General features: G+C 37.3%; 1 protein-coding gene across 1 annotated transcript; it reads right to left on the reverse strand.

Moving 5' to 3' along the window:
- Window positions 1-8,494: 8,494 nt before the first annotated feature.
- Window positions 8,495-11,190, reverse strand: ppiaa (peptidylprolyl isomerase Aa (cyclophilin A)). The gene is made up of 5 exons (XM_048210070.1): window positions 10,992-11,190; window positions 9,414-9,444; window positions 9,243-9,331; window positions 8,985-9,157; window positions 8,495-8,880 (listed from the first exon to the last, which is right to left on the reverse strand). The coding sequence occupies exons 1-5, from the start codon at window positions 11,058-11,060 to the stop codon at window positions 8,748-8,750; spliced, it is 495 nt and encodes a 164-aa protein (XP_048066027.1). The 5' UTR covers window positions 11,061-11,190; the 3' UTR covers window positions 8,495-8,747.
- Window positions 11,191-12,423: the final 1,233 nt, after the last annotated feature.

Raw genomic sequence — 12,423 nt, forward strand, 5'->3', positions numbered from 1 at the left:
CACACACACACACACACACACACACACACACACACAACAATAAACTTGTTTTTAGACTTTCAGTAGACATAATGATTTTTATAATGTACAAACTGTATATTCTATCCTCTAGTTCTACCCATAAACCTACTCATCACAGAAATCGTTCTTCATTTTTACATTTAAAAAAAACATAATTTAGTATGTTGTATAAGCCGTTTTTCAGATGGGGCCAGACCAAATGTCCACACAGCACCAAAAATTTCAAGTTTTACTTTCTTTGTGGGGACATTTGGTCTTCACAATGTAGGTTAAACAGGATCACACACACACAGGTTTGTTTTTGTGAATTGTGGGGACATTCCATAGGCGTAATGGTTTTTATACTATACAAACTGTACATTCTATCCCCCTACACTACCCCTACCCACAGGAAACTGTGCACATTTTTACTTTCTCAACAAAAAAAAAACTAATTCTGTATGATTTATAAGGGGGTAATGTCCTCATAAGTCACCCTATGACACCCTATGACAAGTAATACCTATGTCATACTCATGTCATTATACAAATTTGTGTCCTGATATGTCACAAAAACGCACGTGCACACACACACGTCTGGCTTACTATCCTTGTAGGGACTCTATATAGACATAATGGTTTTTATACAAACTGTATTTTCTATCCCCTACCCCTAAACCTACCCATCACAGAAAACCTTCTGCATTTTTACATTTTCAAAAAACATCATTTAGTATGTTTATTAATCCATTTCCCCCATGGGGACTGCTGGCTGGTAACACAAAATATTTCCACAACATGATTCATATGAATCAGGGTTAATATAACTAAAAAAAAACACTTGAAATAAAAACAACATTAAGTGAAATCAGCTAGTTGACAAGGCAACATTTTTCATTTTCATTTACTTTAAAAGTTGAAGTACTAAAATAACTAAAACTATATAGACTAAAACTAAAAAAATAATAAAAACTATACAGACATATAAAAAGTAATATGACAAAAAAAATAAAAAAAAAATAACAGAAAATATAAAAATAAATAGTTCAAAATTGTAACTAAAACTATATCAATAAAACTAAAATAACACTGACATGAATATGAGCTTGAAGAAAGTGCTTATGCTAAAGGGATTGGAGTTTGCTGCTGCTCTATCTATCTGAGCATGGCTGGCTTTTGTAAATCAGCCTGAGGGTTTGAAGACTGGTGGGTGATCTTCCATCACCTGCCCTATGTTCAGCACAAATACACACACGCACAAATACACACACACACAGGTTTGTTTTTGTGATTTGTGGGGACATTCCATAGGTGTAATGGTTTTTATACTGTACAAACCTTATTTTCTATCCCCCTACAGTACCCCTACACCTAAACCTAACCATCACAGGAAACTGTGCACATTTTTACTTTCTCCAGAAAATGCATTCTGTATGATTTATAAGCCTTTTGAAAAATGGGGACATGGGGTAATGTCCTCATAAGTCACCCTCTCCTTGTAATACCTATATCATACCCATATCATTATACAAATTTGTGTCCTGATATGTCACAACACACACACACACGCACGCACACACACACACACACACGCACGCACGCACGCACGCACGCACGCACGCACGCACGCACGCACACACACACACACACACACACACACACACACACACACACACACACACACATTTGCATTCATGTGTTTTTGATTAAACTGTTATGAGGACATGCATATTTGTTATTCAGAATGAATATGTTTATTTAGTGTTTTTAATACATTTAATATATATCTTTTTTATATTTTTGTTCACCATACAGACAGAGAGAGAAACACATAGAAGAGTCATGTAAAGCTGTATGTAAGAATTAGGTTATGACAAATGAAAGCAACTTGTTGCTAACTGATAATTTGTTGAACAATAAATCTGCAGTTGACATGACAAGAATGTTTTAGCTGAACAAGACATTTTTATTTAGTGACTAAACATATATAGATTGGAAGTGTCACTGTTATTATCTACCTCCTAGTCCGGTGAGAAACATGGATTTTGAGTCCCCCCCAACCCCCAACCCCCACTAAGCCAGCATTCAAGGTGTAGGTAATCACCTGTTCCGTTCCAGGAAGCAACTTACATCCGAGTCTACTGATGCGGTTAACTGATGGCTGTCATTTAAAGGATGTCATATTTTTCATCATAACAAGTTTCAAAGGTGTTACATGTGTAAAGGGTCTATGTGGATTTACGTGCCATGAAAGGCACATCCAAGCTTTCATGTTTGTTATGCGTATGGGCCATAATTTGCCTTAATTGCCACTGCAATGCACTACACACTTCCTACATGAGCTGAGACTATAAACATTGGAACACTCAGAAAGTAACCACTAATGAAAGACTCTTTCTTTCTTTTCTTCTTTTTTTCGCTCACCGTTTAATTTGGGTAATTGACGTCGGTCCATTAAAACACGGGACAGGTTGCTCTTCCACACTAGAGCTCGACGTCTTGCTCTTGTACACAGCCTCATTGTGGTCAGGACAGTTTTAATACAACAATGCAGACAATTACTGTTATGTTTTGGCTGTCTGTTATTTCTGCAGTACAGTGCCTGGATTCCAACATTATCCGCTCCTCCAGAGAAATAACAAACTCTCAAGAGGTAAGAATATACATATTAAACCTTTTTTTTTTTTCCTAAACATGTTTATCATGAAACAATATCACACAACTAATGAACACACAAAGCTGTTAGTGTCATAGCAGATGATTTCTTATTCTTTCTTATGCACTTTTACAACTATTAATCGTGTTAAAATCTGTATGACACAAGCTCAACTATCTCTTCCAGTCAGTATTGCATTTACGGAGTGACGAAGTTGCAAATTCCCATAATTCTGTTAGAAGAACCTCAGGTCTCCAAGGAGAAACTTTGCCTCCTGTGCAAGACTGCACCGCTGCACAAGTAAGATATTCCTTCAATTTTTTTCAACACTATATTACAGTTTTTTTCAATTGCTAACATCGTTTTGTCTAGTCACATTTTCAAAACTCTAAACACAATTAGCACAACATACCATTAACACAATTCATGTCATTTTCACACAATATCAATTTACACGTTTCTAAAATTCTTAAATTTTTTCATACAAGTTTACCCAATACCAAAATCATGGATCTTTCTGATCGTATTTACAAATGCTTACACAAAGTATGTCAGAATTGAAGACCTAATGTTCTAATCTATAGTACAAAACAGCAGCTCAAAAGTATTGAAAAAAATATCAGATCACTGAAATATTGAGAAATCGCAGATTCCAATCTCAGTTTGAAGCATAGTCAGGTGTTGAAGTTCTTTTCATTACGTGGACATACAGTAAAATAGGACTCTATGAATTGGTTTTGTTCAGTGTGGATGTGGAACCACTCAGAGGAGCAGAGAGAGAGAAAAATAATGTCTGGGTGAGTGAGAGGAATAGATGGAGGAGATGGATCAGGACAAGTGAGAAGAAGAGGTAGGGGAGAGGAGGAAGAATGTGTGCTGGACTGTGCATCTCTATGCTTTACCCCTCACAATTCTGACTTTTTTCTTTCGATTACTAGCTTATAGTTTATTACTGACTTTTTTTTCAGAATTGTGACATAAAAAGCCACAATAACCTTTTATTTTTTCCATAACCAAAGGCCATGTTGGATTTGTTGATGATCAATGGCAGCAATTTCATGTTTTCATTTCAGAAAAAGCTTTGTGTAAAGCTTTTACTACAACGATTTTAGTACCACTGTTCTATATACGCAGAATATGCAGTCTGTGTAGGGCACTAATTAAGGGGGCACCATCAACTCCACACACCCACCCCCAGAAAGAGATTTCAACCAAGAGGGCAACTAAAGTTCTGCATAGGAAACCCATTTGACCTGTGGCTGTCCCGGGCAATTTTGTTATTTTATTCTTCTTCTTTTTTTCTACTGTACATTCTATAAAGTAATGCCTTATGCACTTCAAAATAGTATGTTGCTATGTTGCCAAGAATGCACACTTTCAACACTCAACCAAAAACATAGAATGGCTTACAGTAAAAGGAAACTGAATTATATAAAAACTATGGATTTCATATTGTCTGCAGGTGAAACATGACAAGTAATGCAGTTTTTGTAATGCCATCAACTGTTAATATTTTGACAGTCATTGCACAATGATTGACTAAATGTTCATGTTGGATAGAAAACTAGTGCTAGTGTTTTGACCGAACGGCTCGATTTTGAATCAGATTTGCTGTGTTTTGATAGAGTTAGTATATGTAGATAATGGTTTTTAGCATTTTGAAATGTAGAGTTTGTATTTATTTAACAAAATATGGTTTTGGGCAGAAAATTGTGTAATGTAGGTATGTTGCTGTGTTAAGAGTTTAGAAAAAAAGTACTTTAAGTATTGATAAACGCTTGTTAGCAATTGAAAAAAAAAAAAAAAAAAAAAAAAAAACTGTTAAGTTATGTCTGACCATGTCTCATTGGATAGCTTAATATCATTAATATCAAACTTACAATGCCAATTTTCATTCAGCAAATTCAAGTTCATTAATGGACATTCTTTCAGAAATTAAAGGCTTATTAAAAATGACTCTTTTTCACAAGGCAACTGACTGCAAAGGCTCCAAGAAAAAACAGCATAATACTGCCAAGACAAAGGTTCAGTTGGATGGGCGAGGAAGTCAGAAAGGTGAGGAGAGAGATTTATTTATGTTTGCATTTTTTTTTTCTTTTTAAACTTAAAGTCATGTTTTTGATGATCATGAAAAAACGATGATCCTTTGTTGATGATCCTTTGTTCAGGTGTTGATTAATGTTAGTAATTTTCCCCATTCTTGCAAGTTCTGTAAAAACTCTTCACAGGTAATCGTTGCTGTGTCAACAACAGGATATATATCTACAGTACAGTTATATATAGCACAACAGAGGATAAAAATACAAATTATCAAACTGTTAATTCAAAATTAACAGTTCCTTACTAGGATAAACTATTAATAAAGTAGGACAAGGCTAGGACTGGTTACCAGTTTTCATATTAAGTATGACATGTAGCCTTAATAAAAAAATTCAAAAATAATATGTGTGGAAAAAAATAGTGATCACCCAATACTGATTTTTTTGATGGGCAAAACCGATGTCTTGAGGGCAGTATGATCGATATATATATTATATTACACTATTTAATTTAAAGATAGTAAAAATATAATTGCTGAAATTAAATTGCACTCAGATTCTTTTATGCTGTTTACAGAGGCTTGGGCTGTCACAAGTGTTATTTCTCTAAGCCTATTTCAGTAGTAGCTATGTGCAGAAACCTGTATGACAACATCAAAGTGTATAGTTATTACCTAATAAGTTTTTTGTTATAAGGTCATTTGTAAGGTAAGACATTTCTTTTAAGATAATATGCAAATTTTACCCTGTTAAACATTTTCTTTGTAAGTTTAAGAAAGACATTACATTACTGCCCTAATTACCTTTTTTTTTTCGCTTGCAGTGCCCGAGATGTCCCCGTGCGTGCGCTCGCGCGACTGTGAAGAAGGTCTGTGCTGCGCGCTGTACTTGACTGGCAGGAGATGTCAGCGCGTGCCTGCTCTGGGCGAGGTCTGCCTGTTGCGTGGACGCGCCAAATTCCGCCGAAGACTGGACCGCTGCGACTGCGAGAAGAACCTGTACTGCCGTGTGCAACCTGATAGTCCTCGTGGACAGGGAGTGTGTCATCCTGATCCGAGGAGCTAAGAGGACTGTTTAATCACAGACATCTAAGGAACGGGGCGTGAATTATTATTTAGTTCAGTAAATTCAGAGTATTTTTGAAGTAATCATTAAAGGGTAGTTCACCCCAAAATGAAAATAATGTCATTTATTACTCACCCTCATGCCGTTCCACACCCGTAAGACCTTCGTTCAACTTCGGAACAAAAATTAAGATATTTTTGTTGAAATCCTATGGCTCAGTGAGGCTTCTATAGCCAGCAATGACATTTCTTCTCTCAAGATCCGTTAACGTACTAAAAACATATTTAAATCAGTTCATGTGAGTACAGTGGTTCAATATTAATATTATAAAGCCATGAGAATATTTTTGGTGCGGCAAAAAACAAAACAACGACTTATATAGTGATGAACGATTTCAAAACACTGCTTCAGGAAGCTTCGAAGTGTTATGATTCTTCTGTGTCAAATCATGATTCGGATGGCGTGTCAAACCGCCAAACTGCTGAAATCACGTGACTTTGGCGCTCCGAACCGCTGATTCGACACGCTGATTCATAATGCTCCGAAGCTTCCTGAAGCAGTGTTTTGAAATTGGCAATCACTATATAAATCGTTATTATTTTTTTTTTTTTTTGGCACACCAAAAATATTCTCGTTGCTTTATAATATTAATATTGAACCACTGTACTTACATGAACTTATTTAAATATGTTTTTAGTACCTTTATGGATTGAGAGAGGAAATGTCATTGCTCCCTATGCAGGCCTCACGGAGCCATCGGATTTCAACAAAAATATCTTAATTTGCGTTCCGAAGATTAACGAAGGTCTTATGGGTGTGGAACGGCATGAGGGCGAGTAATAAATGACAGAATTTAAATTTTTGGGTGAACTAACCCTTTAAGAGGTCATTCTAAAATTACTAAATTACTGCTATTCCTTTGCTTCTAAAATGTGTATAAGTCGAAAAAAGAGAAAAACGCAAACGCGCTGACAACAGAGCACATGGCTTTGGTTTTCTTTTCCTGTACCTTTAAATCTGTACAAACGTTTGAGGCGAGCACCCTCTGTCGGGTGAATAAGTTTGCTGAGCCTTGTCTCCCGTATCTTTTGCCAAATTTACACTGAAGTGCCATTTTATGTCTTTACACAGACTGTTTATTGCTTTTCAGAGGTGGCATAAATGCATTTACACAGCAATTACTAGTATATTTTGATACCGGTGTTGAGGTGAGTCAGACCTGACACCATTTAATCTTGCTTAAATATTAAGCAGGCACAGAGCAGCTCAGTTCAGATGTCATGGAGCACTCACGGAATGAGCTGATGAACTGAATTAAACATAAGTTAGACATATATTGTGCAGTGTTGAATAGCTTCCATGACCAGCATTAGTGAGAAATGTACAAATCTACCCCACTCAGACTTATTTTTAATAAATTCCTACTCCAACATCATTCAACAATGGAGTAGTCCTTACATCTTTACTATTTGAATAACCAGATTGTCAAAACTTTAAGGTTCTTAATGTAGTTTTTGAATGCATCTTACTAAAAATGTATGTACATGCACAAAGAATTATGTTTTTAACCATTGTTCAGAGCACACTTGATTAAGTTATTCAATAAAACCTGGCCAAAGCAATTCAGTTTTTAAATCTTACATTCATCTAAATGCAACGCAATGACAAACATGCATTTGCCTTAATAGGGCCAAGCAGGCTCTGGTGATTACATGTTCAATGAGGTCATTTGAATTTGGCATTGAACGTTCACACAGCTAAGATTACATTTGTCAGCTGTCATCTTGGCTGGCATCATTACTTATAAAGATAGGAATAACATTATGCTGAATGACACTGCATTTAATAAGAAAGTCATCATTGTTATTTATGAAATATTGCAGTGATTATTACAACTGATTTATACAGGCATGCACATTTTTTATATTCATGTGCCCCCATGTTCTTTAAGCAAAAACATGAACTCCTCCTAACAACACCTCTTCTCTGATGGCATGTGCACCGGTGGGACAATAACCTCTTCCCCACAGTAATCAGTCTCACACACACACACACAGCAATTACAAAATTACAACATAATCCAATCAATTCCTGATGGATGAAATAATGACCCACCCTACATTTTGTTCCTTATTCAAGACATTTCACTCAGACATAGGTCACAATATAGTAGAGCCCCTAAGGAGACAAAGTAACCCAAAACAATAAAAATAAAAAAGGAGGGAAGTGAAAATTTTATATCAATGCTTTTGCATCCTCTTGCAAAAGTATTGCATTCCACTGAGAAACTTTACATTCCCTCGCAAAACCACATTACTATGTCCCTTTGGGAGTTCTGTACAATAGGGGGAAAAGGGCATGTGCAATTTCAGTTTCATGTCAACTTTTAAAAAAGGCTTGAATGAATGGGTCGCAAAAAAAAAAAAATTCTAGCAAAGCTCCTCCATTGGACCACCATTCATAGTGACCATGTCTATTTTTATACATATACACATGGTATATTCAAAATCTTAAGACACAATATAGACTTGTTTGAAGAACAGAGGTAAAAGTTACCTGGAGGGCAAGTCTATTAACAAAAACTGCTGTGACCAGATTCAGTGAAGTACTGAACTCCTAACTAAATGTCTTCACTAAACTACTAGATTTGAGCTAGACCAGCAAGTTCATTATTAATCTTAAGCAACAAAACAGACAAATTTTAAGAATTAAAGAGAAACTGAAACAAGAGGTATTACGTTTAATGTCATTGTTCCCCTTTATTTTCAGGCTTTGATACAAATTAAAGGCCTACAAGACTTAATCTGCAAATGAAAACAAAACAGCGAAGGCAACTCATCAGACAAAGATGGACAACTGAAGGAGGTGGTGGTGGGGAGGAGGGAGGGAACTTGGATGGGAATGTTGTGGTTAGCGGCAGGATTTAAGAAAGGGGGCACTGAGGGGTACTAGACTAGGGTTTGGGTGAATGTTAGTGGAAGGGGTGTTTACAATTGGCCACAGTTCGCAATGGCAACCTTGGCACTGGTCTTTCCACTGCTAGAACCGTAGCCCTCCACCTTCTTGATGATGTCCAGGCCATCCACAACCTCTCCGAAGACAACATGCTTGCCGTCCAGCCTGGTGGAAAGAAATCGTGGATGAAAAGTCAGGACAGGACAAGACACTCCACAGCATGGATCCAGGAGTGTTTTAACATGGTCATTCACAATTCTTTTGCTCACCATGAAGTCTTTTCTGTGCAGATGAAGAACTGGGAACCATTGGTGTTGGGGCCTGCATTGGCCATGGACAGGATGCCACTGCCAGTGTGTTTCAGGGTAAAGTTCTCATCCTCAAACTTGCTGCCATAAATTGACTTGCCACCAGTTCCATCGTGTTTCGTGAAGTCACCTCCCTGTATCCAAAGGTCTCAAGATTAGAACTGAGTGTCAAAAAACTACTAAGATCACAGAAGGCTATTGGGACTAAATCTTTTATACCTGGCACATGAAGCCGGGGATGACACGATGGAAGGTGGATCCTTTGTAGCCATAGCCAGGCTGACCTGTGCACAACTGCCTGAAGTTCTCTGCAAGATGACAGACAGGTGATGAGTACTTTTATGATCACACACACGGGAAAAGTACTAATAATAAAATAAATATAAATACCTGCAGTTCTGGGGACAACATCAGCTCTCAGCTGTTAAAAGAAAACGTCACAAATTAACATTTAAAATGACTGCAGCAGCAATAAGGTGTTCAAGTGAGTGACTACATCATGCAGCCAATTAAGCGAAATAGAAACAAGCTCGTGTGGAGACCGAGTGTCTCATCTTCATGCGACTGACAAACACCTCCAGTTCATGCAGCCTGACAAACACCTCCAGTTAAACCGCGACAATGCAGAAGACAAAATAATCTGGGCTTTCAAGGCAGTGCAGCACATTGTACAGTTTTGCTCGCACAAAATGTATTGACTGTAGACTCACTTTAAGTGCTTATAAGAAATCCTGACCACGCGCGTCTGTAACATTTTCTGAGTTTTACTAGACTAAAACTAAAATGGCCGCTCAGAAAGTATACATTTACTAGCGCAAGTAATGCAGTGTTAAACACTTTTTTTAATACCCCCTCCTCCAAATTAACTTTAATATTAGTCAAATTCAAAAGTACAACTACATTTGAAAAAAAAAACAAGGAGTCTAGCGGCTAGTGTATGGAAATCTCAGCCTGGGCTGCGAGAACGGTACCCTCCCATCCCCCTCCACACACCCCGGCGAACTTTCCAGAACATCTTTCCACAGAGATTGCCGGATGCGATTTCAGCATCCGGCATATATTTGATAAAAATATATTTAAAAAATAAATAAGCGCTGACTTTGTCGCAATTGTTTGAGTTTCTGTGTGGCATGAAGTTTGGACACCGCAAAATAAAGTCGCCTTCAGAGAATCCGGGTTAAACAAAAGATCTGTGGCCCATTCATTCAATGCGTACTGCTGCATGATACATTTCTGCATTCTTCCCAAAGCAAGCGCTGGAACCGCAAAGTCTTTGTCTATTCTGTGGTAAACTCTTCGTATGAGACAAGTTATTCTGTCAGTAAACTTTATTGGCAGCATTCAAGAATATAAGCGTGCTGTAGGTGAAGTACCACGTAGGGTTAACGCGGCCTAGTGCGGCGCGTGCTTAGTATTACAGCTTTACTTGCAAAGTAGGTTTTGCCGATACCTACGTTATATAACAATAACAGCAGTTTTATGCAAATACCTCAAAGCGTCACTATGGAAATGAACAATTTATAGCCCGACTGATGAAATCTAACATTAAAACCCTACATACTGCCAGATTCACAACATCACTGTTGCTCGTTGCACAATGCTGCAAAATTGTACACGGGATTAACGTTAGATATAAATCAAGCAAGCCGTTTTGGCCGGGAGTATTTATAGCACCGTTAGGCTAAAGGTTATACATTTGTTTGCCAGGTAATTGCACAAACAGGTTAAGCATGACTGAATCATGAGATTTGTCTAGCAGAAATGCAAAACACTTAAATGGTACAAGGATATTCAAGTTCTGCAGCACAGCAGGGTTTAGGTGCACATAACATAAGGTAGCCTAGCACATGCGGCTATCGATGAGACCCGCTCAAGAAAGGCGTTTGCACGACTTGCAGGAAAAATGTCAGTGAGTTGTTCCTTGCAATAAGGCTAAGGTGAAATTAAAAATATTATGTGAAGCTTTACCTCCATAATCACTCTTCCAAGTGGATTGCCGTTGGCGGTGAGATCGAAGAAAACTCTAGGCCTTGCCATGGCTTTAAATTATTTTGCGCTTAGATGATGCTCGGCTGAAGCGCCTCAACAGTGTGTCACTAACTGCCTTGGAATGGAGGAAAGACCAGATGAAGGCCGCCAAGCTATATAATTACAGGAGAGGGACGTCATGAAGCTGCAACTGTCCAATAAGAGCGTGTCGATGCTTTGAAAGACACAAATATGAACCAATGAAAAATCTTTATTGAGAATTTGCAGTCGACATGCGCTTTTGGGCATGCGGCAGCGGCATTAAGTCGTGTATATTGCTGTTAACATGAAATGCGTCCAATTTTGGCTTGGTGATACTTTAAAACAGGGGTGCAAAACTCAGTCCTGCAGTGTTTAGTTTCAACACGCATACCTGTAGGTTTCAAATAAGCCTGAATTACTTATTTATCTGGATCAAGTGCGTTTAGTTAGGGTTGAAGCTAAACTCTGCAGGGCTGTGGCCCTCCAGGAACTGTTTTTTTTTTAAAACAAACAAACAAACACACACACACACACACACAATACACCATTTGGATGTCCTGTAAGAGCAAATTCAGTGCTTTTCCAGAGATTCCAAACGTTTGAAAGTTTCATAATGACAACTCCCTCTCATTGGTCTTTAACTGACATTAATTTAGTGATCAAATTTAACACTTCAACATATCAGGAAAACGTTTTGGGGTTTCAAATCAAAATATGACTTTGTCACAAAACAGGACGTCAACTTCATACATGTCCACTGTAGAGGACACCAGGACTTAAAGCATGTTTATCAGGCATTTTGGGAGACACGACAAGTGAATAGGGAAATAAATTATATATCAATATTCCTATGAAATATTAGATATTATGAAAATCTTGCCAATTATTACTCACACTATTATACTTATTTTTTCCACTACATGTCGCCCCAAGAACACAATATGCAAATTATTTAGTTACAAGAAGAAGGTCTAGTTTTATTTTTATAGTGCCTTTCCATAGCTCAAGGTCACTTTACATTGTGCACACCCACATAGACAATATAAGCCACATAAGGCAGCATATAGCCACATTATCCAAAATACATATTAAATAGATGTTTTTAGCTGAGTCTTGAAGGTAGACAAAGATGATATATTACAAAGTGTAAGGGGTAATGAATTCCATAATTTAGGAGCATATATAGTTACATTGTATATAATGGGAAAACCCGCTTATAATCATCTTTGTACAAAGTTTGGTATAGAAAATCCTGAAACCTAAAAATGTATTTTAAAAAATCCCATTGTTTTTCCTTATTCATGAATTTCTATTTATTTTAAAAATTGAGTCCTGGTGTCCACTACAGAGGACATAGCATAACTTATGAATAAAATATTTTTCTCCATTT

This window comes from Megalobrama amblycephala, linkage group LG12, assembly GCF_018812025.1.
Source record: "Megalobrama amblycephala isolate DHTTF-2021 linkage group LG12, ASM1881202v1, whole genome shotgun sequence".
NCBI lineage: Eukaryota > Metazoa > Chordata > Actinopteri > Cypriniformes > Xenocyprididae > Megalobrama > Megalobrama amblycephala.